This window comes from Crocodylus porosus, unplaced genomic scaffold (genome assembly GCF_001723895.1).
Source record: "Crocodylus porosus isolate Cpor-Errol unplaced genomic scaffold, CroPor_comp1, whole genome shotgun sequence".
In the NCBI taxonomy this organism is placed as follows: domain Eukaryota; kingdom Metazoa; phylum Chordata; order Crocodylia; family Crocodylidae; genus Crocodylus; species Crocodylus porosus.
The window spans coordinates 71,606,414-71,625,723 of record NW_017728886.1 but is presented as its reverse complement, the minus strand read 5'-3'; the positions used below and the strand labels follow the sequence as shown (position 1 = coordinate 71,625,723).

Sequence of the window (19,310 nt, the reverse complement as noted above, 5' to 3'; positions counted from 1 at the left end):
ATGGTATCAAAGTTAATAAGCCAGACAATTCCAATGCAGAAATTTAAGTCCTAGCCATCCTGCTTATGTATCAGAAAGGAAACAAAGTTGGCGTAGTCAACATGGAATGTATTCACAAATATTTTCCAAATATGAAAAGGACCAATGTCCACACATTTGTTTAGCAGAAAATTTCAGAAACTTAAATCATGAACAAAATTAAGCAACTAATTTTTAGATTCAGAATATCACATGTTAAGTGTTTTTACCATGCTACAGTTAAAGAAAAAAAAGTGACAATACTGACATTAAACTTTTAGATGGTAAAATACAGAGAACTAAACATTTGGGGAAACAGAGATATAAAGACATTTCACATCTCATTCCTTCCATTATAGAGAGTTCCCAAAAGATAGTGAAGAGACTCATTGGTTAATCATGTGATCTGCATCCAAATGGGTAAGACTTCCTGTAAGCTGCAAAGGAGACAGGAATTCTATAAAATTCTCTTATGAGTGTTTTTTGTAAATATAAAGAGGAAAGTAGAGAAGAGGATTATTCTCACTTAAATACCAGGGTCTGCATAAATGTGTTAGGCACAGTGGTTATAAGCAAAACGTGTTTCCTTGGCAAATCAGGTATTTTAAATGTTCTAGAAACTCATCGCAACAAGTTTTATATATTTTGGAACCTACCACTCCCATATCTAAGCACTGCACACATCTGTTATTTATTCTTCTATCAGACCTGATCCTGCATTTGAAGAAGGCAGAGGAAATGCTACACCCACATAGAACACCAATGACCTGAATAGAGCTCTGTTCTCTAAACACAGCAGCTTTCTTCAATGCCATCCGCTGTAGGATCAGAGACATAATCTCTTAAATGTATGCACCAAACTAAATGAATCCAATTATTTACATGTAATTAGGGAGAGGGGGTATTCCCAATGCCAAAAACTAAATCTGACTGGAGACATTATTAGGATGACAATAAGATTTCCATGTACTTTTTAACACAGCCTCTTGTGTATCAGCAAAAATATGCTTATTGTCAGGGCTGTTTTGTTTCTAAAACACTTTCATAGAAAATACATGCAAAAAAGCACATGTGTAAGCTTTTGAATAGAAACCATTTTTCCTGTACTGTATTCTGTAGTCCCCTGGCACAGTACGGTCTCTGGTCTGCCAGTGGGATGCCTAGGTATTCCATGATTCACTAATATATTTATTAATAAATAGACAATACCCTGAATCACCCAATAGCATGTGTTGTAATCTGCCTCAATAACTAAAATGGATCACATCTGAAAAAAAAATTAGAATGATTTCAGAGCAATATCACTCTACACAGCATTGAGGTATCAGGCAAAACACAGCAAGCATGGCAAAGAGTTAGAATAATGGTAATATGAGGAATCTGGTTTTCCCCTAGGAAAGCATGAAGAGCACAGGGTACTGAAAGTTCCTACCCTCATCAACCTGGCCTTGCCCCTTGTAAGTGTGATGTGCTCCTGCACATCGGTACTTCCTTTATTGCAATCCTTCGTATAGCAAAGAAAAATTCCAAATCACCCCTCCGCACCAAGATAAATTTCACCGAGAGAGAACAAAAATGAGAAATAAAAACAAAGTTAAAAATATTCATAGAATCAGAGGAAAGTAGGGCTGGAAGGTAGGGCGCTATCAAAGCTATCCTGTCCAGCCCCCTACACAAGGCAAAATCATCTCTGACTAAAACATCCCAGCCATGTGTCTGGTTAACCCACCCTTGAAAATTTCCAAGGATGGAGATTTTACAACTTTTCTAGGTAGCATGCTTCAATGCTTGACCACCCACACAGTTAGAAAGTTCTAATTTCCAACCTGAATTTCCTGTACTGAAGTTTGAGGTCACTGCTCCTAGCTTTGTCCCTTATACCCAGACAAAGTCGAATGGCCTTCCTCTCTGTAATCACCCTTTAGGTATTTGAAGACAGTTATCATTCCTCCCACAGCTTTCTCTTGTTCAGACTGAATAGTCATCATTCTTTTGTCCTTTCCTCATAAGTCATGCTTTCCAGACCTCTAATCATCAGTGTGACTCTGTGCTAGACTTCTAACATGTCCACATCCTCTGCAAAGTATGGGGCCCAAAACTAGACAGGCACTCTGGTGAGGCCTCACCAGTTCTGAACAGAGTGGAAGAAACACTTACCTTGATTTGCAAGTGACCCCTGTTAATCAATAGTATGCTGTTGATTTTTTTTAATTTTTATTTTTTTGCTAACAAGAACAGATCAGTTCTTCTCTACAGTACCACAGCCTAGCCACTTATTCCCAGTCTGTATTTGCGCACACAATTATTCCATACCAAGTGCAAGACTTTGCATTTGTGTTGAATTTTATCTGCTTGATTCCAGACCATTTCTCCAGTGTATCCTAGCCCTAACCACCAGAGTGTCTGCAACCCCAGCCAACTTGTTTTAACCTATAAATTTGCTAGGCACACACTCAAGCCCATCCAAATCATGAATGAAGATGCTAAAACAATAGCAGACCCAGGACAGACCCCCTGGAGACCTCCTCTTGATACCTCTTCCCAACTAGACATTGAGTCACTGATGACCACACATTGAGCACAATGTTCAGTGCTCCAACCAGTTCTGGATCTATGCTGCAGAATGTCATGGGAGATACTGTCAAAAGCCTTGCTAATAAAGTCAATTGCTGTGGAGCATTGCTCTTCCCCCATCTATAGAACCTGTCACCTTATCATAGGAGGAAATAGGTGGTCAGGCATGACTTGCTCTGGGTAGATCTATGCTGGCTGTTATTGATCAGCTTCTCCTCCTCTAGGTGCTGTGAAATAGATTCCCCAAGGACCTGCTCCATGATTTTTGCAGGTTTTGAGATGAGACTTACTGGCCTGTAATTCCTTGGATCTTCCTTCTTCTCTCATTTCTTCAGTTTTTTAAAAATGTAGAAATGGTTCTTTGCTGGGTCAGCTTTTCAGAACAAGTTTTCTGTTAGCAACAGAACACTGATCCATTAACATTTGATCCATTTGTGTCAGACACTTTTCAGCAGCAGCATGTTAAACAAAATTAGCCAAAGAGGTGACTAAATATTATAAAATGAAGGAGGTGGCTCTGTTTAAGTGTCAGTAAGTCAGAAAGTTATACTATTTGATTTAGCTATTCAAAAGATATTTCTATCAGACAATATGGATGGTCCAATCCCACAAAATCTCCTTTTTCTTCTCCAAATAAAATTTGCTGGATTTCCATATAATATTAAGACTACGAGAGAGAATGTAAGCTTCTCTTTCTGAGTAAGATTTTACTCTTGGTAAGAATAAGCTCACTTACTAAAATTCCTACTTCTTCAAAATAGAGAGTGGGTGGGACTTAAGTGGGAGCAAGGTTTATCCTAATGTGATACTGTATTTCGTTTTTTGAAAGTGAGTGAAGAAATAAATACGGCACACAAATGGTTTTGATTAGTTTTTTGGCATTATGCTTTTCCTTCTGATATAATTTAAGGTTCAATGCCCACTCTTCAATGAAAGTCAAAGCCAGGTTTCCTGGGTTGCTGCTTCTACTGTTGGATGTTAAATTCTTCTCCTGAATCTTTGTTCAAATGTCTTCTGATCCTTAAATGTTAATACAGAGACTGGCAGATAGTGTTGTCTTTCAATCTGTTATGCAACTTGGCTTCAACATCTGCAAGCACTAACATGGTTGCTTTCCCAGGCTCCTGATTTCTCAGTAATATGATGCACCACTTTGCATGAAGTCAGCTTACTTTCCTTTGAATCTCATTTTTCTAAAGATGCTGATTTTTCCCGTGATAGAAAGATCCAGGCATGTATTTATTTTGAATCCTACATATCACTGAAAATGACTTATTGAGGACTCTAAGCAAGTTAGCTAAATATTAAACATATAAATCAGCCTAATAAAAACAATAAATGTATGCAGTAACCGCCTCAAAAATTAGGAAAGGGGAAATTCCACACCAGCCACAGATCTCCCAGAACACCAATCTAGCCTTTAGCAGAGTCCCTGCAACCCCAAATCCCTTGGCTTTGCACAGTGCTCCAAAGGAATTGTATAACACTGTATAGGGTTGTATAACACTGAACTGATAGTCTGCATTTTAAGGACATCTTACCTTTGCTATTTTCAGCAGTAAAGTTCTGCTTTCCTTCCTCATTAGGCAAGTTGATTGCTACTTCCACAAGATACCAGGTATGCATTAATTACAGATTATCCCCCCAGAAACAGCTATTCAGGATCAACCTTTAGCAGAGAACATACCTCCTGTTTCTTTTCAGAGTTTGACAAATATCTCAGAGTTACTATATTCAAAAAGGGCTAATATATCAGGGAAATAAAATGATTGTTAGTAGGTATTCAACTTCTTCAGCATTCCACTTTTCTCCCTATTTGAAGCAAATATTTTTATTGCCACGTCAATAAAAACCAAGAGCCAATATAACAGCATAACTTGCATTGCAAAACATGACATACTAAGGATAACAAGGAACCTAACAGCACTCTAAGGCATTTAGTAGTACGCATACAAACCTCATATGTCCACATGGTTGTTTTTTTTTAGTTTAGTTTAAGGTTTTAATCCATTGGAATTCTTTGAAGAGAAATATTTAAAATTCACATATCATTTTTAGAGATATATTTTATGCCTGGTGCTGTTGTTTGGGGTTTTATTGGTAGCATTTAGGATGCCAGGAGCCCTACACAGTAGCTGTGACTAGTAAGCAAGAATGGGATAGAAGTGGAAGTAATGGTGAGCAGAAATGGGGGTACAAGGGCACTCTGGGTGCAGTACAAAACTTGCACATTTATTGGCATATCTAATACAAATTCTCAGAAAACAGAAATACATTCTTATTCATACAGACGAAGTAACATTGGAAAACAGACAAATCTCTTACTCTAACAGCTGTGGAAAACCCCCTCTCCAGGTTACCACTGGACAAATCACTAAATGCAGTATTTGATCCAATCTTGCAGTCCTTTCAGGCTACTACTTAAAGCAGGTAACTTCCCTATGAGTTTCTGAGAGCCTCTCAAGGCTGCATCCAAAATTCTTCAGATATACTACTTACTAATATATCCTTTTAGGCAAACTGAGATTTCCATTTCTATCTTTATTTTAAAGATGCAGAAGCAACAAACTTTGCTTCTTCAAACAATCACTTCTTCAAACAAACCTACAAGGCAACTAAATCATGAAGAATATTCAAAGGCATAGAAAGTTACTTTGACACTAGACCAAAGAAGAAGATTTCTTTCTGACCATAATAAACTTAAGTAGCCTTCCTGTAAAGTGTTCAAAGTCAGAGGAAGGGAACACGACAAACTATAGAGAACATCACACCAGAGCCCTCAAATAGCAATTTTCTACAACATTGATGAGCCAGCAGACAAATAATCATCAGAGTAAACAAGTGAGCTGTGTATTAGCTAAGGGACCATTAAAAGAAAAGAAAAAAAAATAAGAGACCGACCTTTGACATTTTTATTACACAGTTCACATATCATAAAAACATGAGGAAGGAATGTTGGAAGGGAGAAATAAGTGGCATTCATTGCTCTTACCTTTGCCATCTGGGCCTGCACACCATTTGCCTTAAGAGATGCTACTGCTTTCTGTGCTGCTGCTGGACTGTCAAAATCTACAAAACCATAACCTAAAAGAAAACACATACACACAGAGAAGACTTCATTAATATCTATAAACAACCTCCCACTCTATCAAACTCTCCCAGATTCCTCTAACTGATTGCACTCCTGCCACCAAAAGACACCACATCTGTATTCCTTTCATCTTTACTTCCTTTAAATCAGTGGTATTTAAAGAAATGCTATCCCTTCAGCCTCAAAGTACTGTGAAGAAGGCTTTTTTATCTACAGAAAAAGAAGGTAGTACCTTCTTTATGATTTTTCCCTCCCTTGGGAATTGGGAAGGGAAAGCAACACCTGTGCTAAAGGGGCTTCATCAAGCAATTGACCTCATTTTGCCATCTTTAGGAAAAGAATATGAACTCTGTCCTTCCAGTCTGTGTCCTGCTCTCACCCAGATTACTTCCCCACCTCCCAGCCCTGGGATTAGGACAGAACCATGGTTTTTGGTTGGAGAAGGGGAGCAGTTAGGAAGGAATTTGATTCCAGGAAATCTCTCTGCTTGATTTGTTCATGTAAAATAGGTTTTTCACTTTCCCTACAGCAAGTCAGAAGGTGAACTTGGGAGGAAAGGTTGCAGCTGCCAGGGGTCCAGTGTCTAGCAAATGTGCTCATTTCCCAATAAACCAAAACTAGGAATGGATTAAGGAAAGTCTTTCCCCTAGGAGAGCTATGGGAATACTATTTTGTGTAGCAAGAGATAATAACCATTCCCTTAACTCTGAAAGGCAAGGGAGCTCACAGCAGCCCTCTTCCAGGTGGAAGCGATTAAGGCTGGACTCATGAGTTGCACCATATGGGTTATCACTAGCTATTTCCAGAAAAGTCAGGTTCAGAAAGCTGGAATTAAACCGTGTCCGTTCCTTCTGGTCCTTCTTTCCTGTGTGTTGGGGAAAGTGCCCAGTCCTCTCCTAGGGAGTGCTCTCAAGCAGTGGTCTCCAAACTTTTTTGATCACGCACCCCGTCAGTAAAAAATTTTTGAGCACGCACCCCCAAAATATGTATAGTTATTTAAATAGAAATAGAAGTTCTAATATTTTCTTCCCACACCCCAATGGATCATCTTGCGCACCCCACTTGGGAGACCACTGCTATAGAGAGCTCTCTCTGAGTCTTCAGTTTCAGACCTAAAATATACCTGGAAATAATCACTCGGTTTTCAAATGAACCCTAAATACTTAAATACTTGATTTTCAAAAAAGTGTTTCAGCATCTACTTCCCAATTTTCAATAGAGACAGGAACTTCAGAAAATCCCTTCAGACACCTGTTAACATCTCAAGGTGCCGAAGTGCCTTTCAGAATGGGGCCTGGATACTTAGCTCCTTAGGCTCTTCAGAAAGCTCTGTCTTACATCTTCCTAAGAATGACCCCAGGGGCATGCTTTATGCAGAGAGGCTACAACCACTACTCACTCTCTTGTCATCTCCCCTGGAGATGATAAGGCTGACACTGGGGTTGCCCGTAAGGTTCAATAATACTGTATATAATTGAATATGAAATGAGGTTACTCCTACCATCAGCATGAGGAAAAAAGCTCCTTGTCTTATTTTCACATATGAAGTAGAGGGGGAAGCATACAGCTGCTACAGCTCTGACTCAAGCCCTAAGCATAGTTCAGAGTGAGAGTCAGACCCACAGCCTGCTCACCCCCCCGCCCCCATGACTCTCAGGCACAGCTCACTTCTAGTTGGGTTTGCACTGGGGTCTCCCCCAGGCACCAAGCACCCAGAAGCCCCTTCCCCTGTCCAGCTAATCAGGGCACTGTTGCGTGGCCTGCCAAAAGATAAGCTTTCACGTTCTGTATTCTGGGATAAAGCAGTCTGAGCAGTGTCTGACAGCAAGGGAGAGAGAGGCAGAGACTGGGAAGCTGGGGGCTGGAAGGGGCAGAGACTGGAGAGAGCAGGAGGGGAAGAGGCAGAGACTGAGGGGAGGAAGAGGAGGGGCAAAAGGCTATTGGGAGATGGGAATGTGGGGGCAGGTGGCAGGAAGGATGTAGGTGAAAGAAGTGGATGGGGTAGAGGGCAAGGAGGTGACCTGCCCCCCTCCCAGCCACTGCGTTCCTTGCTGTAGCGGGGCTGGGGAAGGGGTGGAATTCAAGACAATGCTCTAATACTTAGATTCTAGCAAATTTTAACAAGTTTATACATTTTCCATATATAGAATTTTATTGGGAGGGATAGTCTAATATTCAGAGATGTCTTATGTTAAAGTAAATACAGTATTAGAACCAGCGTGTTTATAGCCTAACAGCTTCTTTGTAGACATAGCTATTAAACAGTTCCATTTAACATAATACAGTAGGGCAGCCACAAATATGGTGCTTTCCTGCCATGTTCATTTTTATTAGCATTTTTACCTAATGTGTGACTCTCCCCTTCACCCCCACTCCCCCGCAAAAAAGGATGAGAACACCTGACCCCAAAGCTTACAATTTATTTGGTATTTAGACTTCAATGTACACAATTGGTAGTCCAATGTAATAGGAATTTTATGCTCATGACCTTATCTTTTTTTCCCCCGGTTAAGGAATTATTTGCCAAGTTTTAAGCTTAACAAACAGACAAACAAACAAACAAACCGAGATAGTTATTGAAAGAAAATGCCCCTATATTAAAGAAGAACTTTCAGGCATTGTTCTGATAATATACTTATTGCCTGAACCTCCCTGTTCCATTTCCTTCTTTTTTTTGTCCTATATTTACTTAGAACAATAATATACATTAAGGGAAGCCACTGAGCAATTGTGCATTGTGACTGTGTGCCCCACAAGCACCGTAATGAAAAAGTACAATGGAATTCAATTATCAGTTTGGTTTTTGTTTTTAATTACCGATTTACTATTTTCGCATCTGATTCTCAAAAAATGCTCCATGGAATAGCTGTGAAGTTTGTATTACTACCACACTAGGAAAACTTGGGTCTTTCTTGGAACTGCACAAAGCCTTTGTTCTCTGGGTGATACAAAAGCCTAAACTCAGAGTCAAGGGAGAGGAAAGAGAGACAGTCTTGGCAAGGAAGAAATAAGATCTGATGAAACTTCAGACTGACAATACAGATGACCCTGACATAAAACGAGAGCCGCCAGCTGGGATACCGGAAGCCCACCAGAAAGTCAGATACCACCATTATTTATAGCTTAGAGAGACTGATTAGTGCATTATCCTTGAACGAACATCGGACCCAACCCATTTTGGGAAGAGGCGTTGTTACTGCTAGGAGACTGTATTTCACTTTATTTTTCACAATGTTCCTGTCCTTGTGCAGGGGAGAATTGCTAAACTGTGTCTTAAAGGCTGACACTGGAAAAATACTGAAATGGTACAAGTAGGTACATGCGGAGATTCGCAATAGGCTTATACTGCAGGATGCATATATTTACTTTATTTTTTAATGAAATTACCTATAGAATATTAGGCAGAAATTAGCACGTGTAACCAATGTAGTTCTCCAGGAAATCTGCACTAACACGTATAAGTTTGGGATGTTTTTAGGGATCTTATTTTAGCTAGCAGGTTTATGTAATGTAATTAATCAGTCAAGATTTAAGTCACCGCATAAGATTTAATTTTTAATCACTTCTATATTTTTTTTTTTCTAATTGCCGGAAGGATACATGTGAATTGTTTAAGGCTTCTCTCTTCCCATTAAAGTTAGTAAAAGATGCAAAGTGAAAACGTTATACCTTCGGTCACAGCCAGTTGTTCACTGCATATTCTTTCATTAATTCTGTTAGCATAGCTGCAAAGTTGCTCTTACTTCGTCCTTCCAGTTAATTCTCATTCCAAGTACCTTTCTTATCCTCCCTGCATCATATCCCCAAACCACACACAGAACATCAGGAGAAAATCACTCCAAGGCTGAAAACCAATCCAAAGCACATCAATCTATAGTAAGGGAAGCCAAGTTCCCAGGCTGCTTTAGCATTCAAGTATCCTTAAAAGAACTCTACAAGGCTATAGAGTTGTGAGGCAGACCTGTTAACTCCCTTTCCATAATTTATGTTGGCTGTTTAGATGCTTTAAACCTCTGATGGTGACTTGCGTTGCTCTATTTCACTTTTGTTTACAACCACAGTTTCATTCTCTGGTCTCATGCACTAACAAAATGCTGTTGAATTTGGATATTTATTAAAAAAAAAAAAAAAAAAGGAGACGCTCACGTGGAACATTAAAAAAAACAAGAAAGAATACCACATACCTCTCCTACCCTCACATTCCACTTCCGATCTTTTTGAATCACATTATAAACTTAGATTGTAAATTGTCTGGTCTATGGATTTTTTTTCTACACATTTGTGAATCTTAGCAACATCGGCTCTGTTCCTTAATTGGGATTCTGAAGTGCTGCTTTAAGTAAATAGCAAATAACAATAGTAATTCAAAATCTGCACAAAACTATTTTTGCTAATTTTAAAGCATTTAATTTCATTTTTATTCTTTAAATTACTCTAAGTGTAAAAGCCCCAACCTCCTAATGTTCCCATTAAAACTCAGGACCAAATTGACCCCTGGCTTAAATAGTTTGACTCTGTTGGAGTGAGAGCGAGGTGATTTGGGCTGTCCAGTGTTAGAACCAATATGCTGGATTCCTTGGATTTATAGAATGATTCATACTACCAGCGTGTAAATGTAATCACAAAAAAATAAGACAAGGTTGTCCATACCAACTACTAAACCTTTCCTCTAAGAAATAAAAATGACTGCAATTTTGTTTTGGCCTGATGCCATTAAAGCTAAATAATTAGGTTTAAGGAATCAAAATTGTGATTCTGTACCTGTGGAGGGAAAGAAAATAGCTAAGCATCATGAAGCATAAGTTTATGGGTTGGTGTAATAAGGGTCACCTGAACACACAGGCAGACCCTGAACATCTAAGTCTCCGATAACCTAAACAGCTGGGGGCCTCCTCATCTCAGCTTCTCAGTTCCATAATTAAGCTTGGCAGCAGGTTCAAATGAATTAAAACTGAATGTCACTATTTTCTCAACAAATCCCTCATCCTTGTTTTTTCTTACTTGTCAGGAGAAGACCAGCAGAACAGCAATTAGCAGTAAGCAGTGCAGTGAAAAAGAACCAAGTATACACTAATTAGGTCACTCGCCAAACACATTCATTTCATTGGCAGATTTAATCAATGTTTTCCTGCAATGTCTTAAATCTCCTATGCTAATTTAAAGTTTTGTTATTGTTGTTGCTTTAAACACAGATGGGATGCCTGGAGATTTTCAATTGCTTTTTCCAAAACCATCTTTAAATAACAAACTCCTCAGATAGTATATCATTAATATTTAGGTACTGATTTTAGGAAAGAGTCTCTAATTTCACGGCCACATTTTTGTGCCCACAAGTTTTGTGGGTTTCAGTAATTGCAGATATATTTTATAGATCTTAGAGATCAAACTGTGGATAGCACCCACAAATCAGGTATTTAAGATCCTTCTGAATGAAATAAAAGAGTACCCAGCATTAGCTGCTCCTATAATCATTTTCAAGGGCAAAAGTGCAGACACAAAACAGACATATTTTCCCACTGGTGCATATATATAATTGCCATTCAGTCTCCTGGGAATGTTAAACATACAATGATGTGAGAATAGATTTTCCTGTATTTAAAACTAGGATTTATCTGTTCTGGTAGTAGTTTTGCTAATGCTAAGAACAGTGTTACTAATAGTTCTAAGAGCCTAGTGGCAGTGGAGGTGACTCACTGACCTTTAAGGTCAGAAACCAAAATTAATACCACAGCACGTTTCTACATGATAGTTTTTCAGAGTACATGAAAAAAGTTTCTCCATGGGCTAATTTGATTGCCAATTAAATGCTGTTTTAAATCATTGGAATAATTTGTAGCATTTAGCCAATATTCTGAACTACATGCCCATGCACAGACATACACCTACAGGACAAGGGATGCATCTGGTCTGGAAACAGAGTGGCACTGTCACAGAGGAAGCATCAGGCCACATTCTCTCTCAGGGAAACAGATCCCCCTCTCTGCCAGAGCTCCCCAAAAGACACTGAATAGGGAAGACTAATTCCTAACTGACATTTAAAATATGCATATTTTTCCAAAAGCAGACAGTCAAATCTGCAGCCTGCTGCAATGAGGAGAATCTGGGCATCTGTATGTGATTTTTGTTATTTTAACATGTGTATCTAAATACACTAACAAATTAAATTCAGGTGTTGTAACCTGGCCCCATTGAAGAGTCCAATCCCTAGAGACACCAGTTTAGGCAGTATTTCAACAGTTGCCTGAATGTTTCCCTAACATTATTGCACACAGAGTGGCAGGTACACACTCATGTACACACTAGCCACATCCAGATGAGCGTGCAAATCCATTTCCTTGGGGACAAACAGCAGCAGCACGTAGTAATGCTGCTACTTGTCCCCAGGGGACACCCATGCATGTGTGCTCTGGTACATGGCAAGTTGCCTGGGTGGGGTAGGGGAGGCTGAAGCCAGCACCAGGGCTGGCCCCAGAAGTCTCACCTGAGTTGCTGGGGGCTTCCCAGGGCTCCAGCAGTGGCAATCTAGGCGTGCAGGCCATGCACATTGCTGCCACATGCACTGCCCTGCTTTTTTCTGCCATGGGTTTTTTTGACACTGGGGTTTTTCAGGTGCAAGAAACCTCACTGAACTGCAAATTAGCAATGAGGTGAGTACCTGCATGTGTAGCACATGCAGTTTGTGGTGCTACAGATTGGTCTGTAGTGCAGCAAAAGGCACATGCACACTCATCTGGACATTCCTATCCATGCCTACAAAAGCATGCAAAGCCTACATAAAAAGAAAATAAAGGGTATCTATACATGTGCAGGGAGCCTGCTCTGATGCACTGGAAATCCAGCACATTAGAGCAGACCAGATCAATCGGAAATTAAAACGCTCCAGAAGACTAGTGTCACGTGTATCAGCATCCCCATGCTGAAAAATGGTGGTAGGGATGCTGAAACACATGATCTTCGGGTGCTTTTAATTAGCAGAGCTTGCTAATTAAAGCCCCCCTGCCCCCCGTCTTAGAGCATGTGTAAAAAAGCCCAAATATTTCTCTAGAAATGGCACAAGAAAGTTAGTCAATGCCAAAATAACAGCTGCTCATGCAATTTTCATTTTGTCCTCTTCCACATCTATCCTATGAAGTGATAAAGTAATGGTCCTGGAGACAACAATATTATATCATACTTAAAAACTGTACCCTCATTAACTCTTCCTTTCTGCACAAATTTATCTAGCATTTCCTAACTACAGAATGCTTCACTTTTTGTTCTCAATATTTTTAAAATAGGCTGTGTGTGCGCGTGCACTTTCTGGGTTGTTTTTCTTCTTTCTTTCTTTTCAGTAAAGAAACTATATTCTTTTAGTTTCTTCTTCTTTTTCTTTTACTATGACTGTTCTCCTATATCTAAAACATCCATGAGCTTCAATTTTGGTATCATGGGGCCTTTCATGCAGAGGTTCTAATTAACAGGTTCTAAATCTTGCCTTTCCAGCATTACAATACACCCAAGCTTCTGTTTCTGGCCCATTAGAATTATAAAATATTACATTTTAACTGAACAAATACTAAATATCATGCCCCTGTTGAGCTTTTAGTAGATATGGATTTGATGTGAAACTGCACTGGGAAGAAAGAAAATAGGCATCACTCTGACATCTTGATTTTTTTAGTTTTGAAAGTGAAAAGGTGTGTGCAAAAAAGGAAGGAATGAGGGAAGAAGAAGCAGTCAAAGCTGTGAAATGATCTGGGGAACAATGTAATAAAGTGTATTTATGACATTGATCTGAATTTACTACATGGATATCCCCTTTACATGTATGTATATATACATCTGTCTGCAAATACACGGACATGCATGAACATGCTTTAATACGCACACATGCACAGACATCTAGGCATATGTACATAAATAGATAATAGACAGAAAAGGCCATTTCTCCTTCCAAATATACACACAACCATTTTCATTCATTAAACTGGCCTAAACCAATTTAGTTGTGAAATTTGTTTTTGCTCAGCATTTAGCTAGAGTCTCTGAAAATGTTCATTTTGACAAGCAGGTAGTCTACATAAAAAGTGATTATCCAATAATTTACTATGCAAATTTCAGTGATTGTTTTATGCACACTAGATAAAGAATCAAATTAAAGTCTTATAACTCTTGGAAAATTAGAGTTAGCAAGCAGAGAGGTTGAACTGCCCTTGAACACAAAATTACTGAAAGCGGATTTATTCCATTCCTCACACAAGACCATAGTACTCCTATAGCTCTGGATAAACAAGTATGGAAATGGTAAAACTTCTCTAAATTATTAAAAAGCCTTTGATTTTTAAAAAATTCTTGGTTACTAGGAAGTGATGACTCATCACATTTTAATTAAAGCAGCTAATATATAGTCAGAAGAAATAATTGGAAATGGAGAATCTTAAATGGAAGAAAGCAAATAAGGAGTAAACATAGTCCCTTCATTCAAGATGACTCCCAAGAGACACACCTGCATTGTTAAGTATGCAATATATAGCTGATTTTTTTTATTTGCTACAGCTTGATATGGAAATATGACACAAAACTGTCACTTTGATTATGATTATGCCTTGATTTTTCTTTAACTCTTTCATTCTTGTCAATTGTTCCATAACAAGAGATTTAAACAAAACCAAAAGCATCCAGAAGCCAGATTTTTAGAAGTGTGCATGCAAACACATGCCTATGATTCAGTACCTAATTTACGCCTTCAATTATTCTGAACAAATGTGGATACATGTGCCTGCAAATGGTCATTAGCTATATAACTGAATATTTACTGTACCAAGTTTATGCGTGCACCTGTAATAATTCCTTGCTTAAATAAGTATGGAACTTCTGAGAGTCTTTCACTATATTTAAATATGTTGCTAAATGTACAGATTTTGCAAATCCAACAAATGTGAAGTAACAATGCAATAAGAGCAACAAAGGTCAAGTACAAGGGAAAGAAAAAAGTGAGATTAGGTGAAAACAAGTCCAGATTAAGAAATTTAAAAAATAATTATTCAAAAAGCACATACTTCATGGCAGAAGCTACTGGAAAATAAATAATACTAAGAGGCTGGGTCTATAGGAGATGCTGACTGAGCAGTAGCAAATTACTACTGTGCAGTAGTGTTGTGTGACATGATGCTACTGTGCAGTAGTAATGAGCTAGTATGCAGTCAGCATCACCAAAAAGCTGTGAGGGGATGCTTTTGGGCAGTAAATCTGGTTACTGTGTAGTCATTTAGGACTTGTGTATGCAAGTACTAAATGGCTGCTCAGTAACAACTGCACAGTCAGCATCTCGTGTAGATGCAGTCAGTGGGAGTGATAGCGAACACTAAAAATGACATGAATTTTAAATTAAATTTGGCAATAAAACATTATAGTGCATATTTGGAACACATATAGATCATGCAAGTTACATAACACTATTCCTCAAAGTCCATGGAGCACCAGAAAGCATAATCCAGGACCAGAAAGAGTGAGATATTGGAAGAAAAGAGCAATAAAAAAGGGTAAAGAGTACTGCAAATAATTAGTTCTGTGATACTTTGCAAGTGAGTAAAGTTTAGTATGTGCTTAACGACTGCAGGACTTAATATGTGCACAGGCTAAGCACAGGAGTTACACATAAACCAGTATAAGTAATCAGAAACTCGTTCAAATCTGTAACATAACAGAAGTTCTGTGCATGTAAACCACTTTCAAAATGGATGATACTGGTATAAGATGAACCTGAATGGATGCAGTATCAGACTTAACTGATTTAGGTTTCATGTTTGTTGAATGTCTGCCCCAGATCCCCTCCAAATTGAAGTTAACTTACTGTCCCCCTGTATCCCAGGATACTTTGCACCTCCCTTGCAAACCTTCGCCTCACAGCATAGGCAGGTTAGCTCTGGCCCAAGCTGTCTGCTCCAGCTGTACAGGGAGGCGTGCTTGAGTGTCCCCGGCTTCTGGCCTGAGCCACTGCAAGCATGTGGCTGTATTTCTGGAATCAAAAGTGAACGTCTGTTCACTTATTTATCAATTCAATTTACACAGGTTAGACTAACCTGCAAAGATTTAATCGATTCAGCCTCTAGATTTTGGCTGTCTGTACTTAGCTTAAGAGGCGACCATCTCTAGGAAAATCAACCATGCTAACAGTGAGATGAAGACATTATTCATGGCCATTCTAGGTAAGTAAGTAACACAAATGAAGTCATGCTGAACAAAAGGCAAATGTATTTTGTAACATTCCACTAGCAATTAATTTTTGGATAAATCTGGCAAAGTGAATGATGGGAATACCACTGCTTCAGTCACTAAAGGTAGGCTGAATAAAGAAAAGGATTTGTTGCAAGTCCTTTACTTGCAAAACAGCTGACCAGATCAGCTAAACAAATCAGGCATGCCAAAAATTAGCTCTATACCATCTCCAAGTGCCACTCCAGTCCTCTTCCTCCGTCTGCTCTGATGCTCTACTTTCTGCTTCCTGCCCCATGTTCCCTACCCAGTCTGTTTCTCTGCTTTCTGCTTCATGCCTGATCTGCCACTGTGGTGATCTGCTGTGTTCCACATACAGAGGCTGCCCATGCCACTTGTAGAAGGCATGCCACAGGTTGGCCACCTCTCAGTTAAACAGTTTATTCCATCTATAATGTCTATGATTCCTTACCCTGCCACATCCTATTGATTAGCTGTCAAACTCAACAATGAAGATGAACTCTTTACAATCAAGAACACTTGTCGTGTTTGTGTTTAACTTTGCTATAGAAATGAATGGTTTTTTGTTATACCTGCTTAATGCTTTAATATAACATTTATAGTACAACTATTTATCCATTATTTATGTTTTCACCCCTCCACATGTCTGTATATTCTGGAGGGGTTGGTTGTGGATTCAGGGCTACGGGTAGGTTCAGTTTCACACTTACTGCAGAACTTAAAACCCTTTGTTAAGAATAATACACAGCATTCTTCTCAAACATAAGCAACAAGTCTGGGAGTACTTAACTCTGTGTGTGTGTGTGTGTGTGTGTGTGTGTGTGTGTGTGTGTGAGAGAGAGAGAGAGAGAGAGAGTGTGCGTGTGCATGAGTGAGACAAAGACAGAGAGGACACTTGTACATCAGACGAAAATTGCCCAGTTTTGTGGTTTAATTGCGTAATGCTGTATATATGCAGGGTTTTTTTTGCAATTTAAATGAGTTTGTTACATTGCAAACTAAACCACATCTGCATGTAATTTAGTTTGCAACATAGCTATTCATAACATTGCAGCCTTTGACGGCTTGCCCTCTGAAGGCAGAAGCAGTGAGGGGCCTGACCCTTCCGCACCCCCAGAGCCCACTCGTGTCTCCTGTTGGTTGAGCTGCTGGTGGGCCAAGTGGCCCCTGAGCTGTGGAGAGCCCCAGTCTTTCCTTCTGCCATAGCGGCTCCCCCTGAGGCCACCTGGGTGGGCAGCTAGCAGGCGGGTGCTGCCCCAGCTCTGGCTCAGGGACCAGTTGTATTGGGCTGGGTGCTGCCTGCAGACTTCGAGTGCATGGGCTCAGAGAAGAGTTGGATCCTGTGGGTGCTTCCTTCAAGCTGGGGCAGCACCTGCACAGGTAGCACCCTGCCCAGGTAGCCCTAGCAGGTGCTGCCACCGCGGAGGGAAGGACCAAATCCCCCTGTAGCTCAGGGGCTGTGTGGCCTGGTGGCAGCTCCTGCAGGCAGTCTCTGCTAAGAGGAAAAAAAAAGCAGTGAAGGGCATGATCTTTTTTATTTTTTTTCCTGCAAGCCTGCATGCCTCTTCTGCAGCCAGGGGTCAAGCTATCAGAGAGCCCTGAGCTACGGGGGGCCTAAGACCTTCCCTCCACAGCAGTGGCACCCCCTTGGTAGCACCCACCCACTAGCAGCCCACCCAGGTGGCCCTGGGGGGGCACTGCCACCACAGAGGGAAGGACCAGGGCCCCCTACAGCTCAGGGGCTGCTCTGCCCACTGGCAGCTCATCCCCCAGGCTCCACTGGTGGGGGAGGGAGGACCAGGCCCTACACTGTAACAGTGATGGAAGCCCCTATATTGAAACAGTGGATTTATAATTGTTGCAATCAAAAACCCATCATTTCAAATGAGGGGACTAAACCCCTGTCACATGTAGAAGCAGCCAGCCAGAGGGAGAGAGAGAGAGAGAGAGGTTTATTTACTTTGCAATTTTTTCTCTTGGTGCAATAAATTGTTAATAACCAACTAAACATAATTTCTGCAATAAGCAGATCAAAATATTCGTATTTTGCAGTTTCTACTTCCAGATAGAGATACTGCAGTTAGGAAAAACTAAGCACCCAAAGCTTGAACTAAATGTTAAACTTTATTAAACTTTAAAGTAATTGTTTAACTTTTTGAATAATTTTTCATTTTCATTAGTTTTTATACTTCTTGGTTTCAGCTACATCCATGTGCTTCAGTTCTGAAATCTCCCTCCCCCTGCTCCCTCCCACTTCCAAAAAAAAGACTATTTTCATGGTATTTTCAGACAGCAGGGGGCACTGACACTGTCATGAGAAAGTTTCTTCTTGTGAGGTTTTGTACTCAGTTATGCAGACTCCAGAGCTTTACTTAGCTTAGATAATGTTTGAGTAAGATATGAAACCAGACCACTTGAGATTTGTCCATTATTTATTTTGGAGCTGAGTGATGATGCCTATAAAATCTATATACAATAGTACTTTAGGAAAATTATTCAGTCCTATACTAGTACACACACAGTATATGTTTGAGGGAACAAATGTAATTACTTGTACACAGGGTAGGTAAACATGTTCTCTTACAAATGTAGAAACCAGGAATGCTAGAAGCTGATAAAGTATGGTTCTAGCTCCGTGTGCTAAATTTCTGTAATATTTTTGTTTATTGAGTAGGTATTTGCACATAAACCATTGAGAGATACCCGCAGTCAAAAATGGGGAAAATGAGGTGTCAGAGGGAGTTCTGGATTTGTTATCTGTCACAGAGCAATGAAATTCTGAAAAGTATCCAAGTCCTTTAGCAATCAGGTCTTTTAGTGATAGTGTTGGAATTATATTAAATTCCAGCCAAAGAGGAAAACTATTAGGCACATAATCTACTGCTCTTGTTCTACTACTCAGCATATAAAAATCTTCCTTCTCTTTCCCCCACAATGCTGGGTGCTCAGCAATCATAACATTATTAAATAAGTATAAATATAAGTGAACAGGAAGAAGCAGTCTGACAAGAGAAGATGCATTCAGTGATCATGCTGTGATTACTGAACTGTATTAGAACTAATTTTTATTTTCAGTATGTTTTTTAAAAGGAAATAGAAAGCTCCTTTTGCAAGTTTCAGGAAATATTAAAACAAGTCAAGGTAATGAACATCTCATTATCCAGGTTATTCTGGAGGGAAGATGCTTGAGAAGTGAAAAGGCTTTTATTGCAGCCTTTTTATTTGCTGATGACACTAAGATATGGGGGGACGTGGGCACACTGGAAGGATGCCACAGGCTACAATCAGACCTAGACAGGTTACAAGGGTGGGCGGATGAGAATAAGATGGGTTTCAACACAGACAAGTGCAAGGTGATGCACCTCGGGAGGAACAACCGGCACCATACCTACAGGTTGGGGAACTCCCCTCT

General features: G+C 39.7%; 1 protein-coding gene across 3 annotated transcripts in view; it reads right to left on the bottom strand.

Annotated features, from left to right (window-relative positions):
* Nucleotides 1-19,310, bottom strand: part of RBMS3 (RNA binding motif single stranded interacting protein 3) — a 542,868-nt gene that overhangs the window by 394,840 nt on the left and 128,718 nt on the right. For all 3 annotated transcript variants that reach the window (XM_019536251.1, XM_019536258.1, XM_019536241.1), the window contains exon 3: nucleotides 5,585-5,676. In XM_019536251.1, the coding sequence (XP_019391796.1) occupies nucleotides 5,585-5,676 (92 nt within the window). The remainder of the gene's footprint in view (nucleotides 1-5,584; nucleotides 5,677-19,310) is intronic.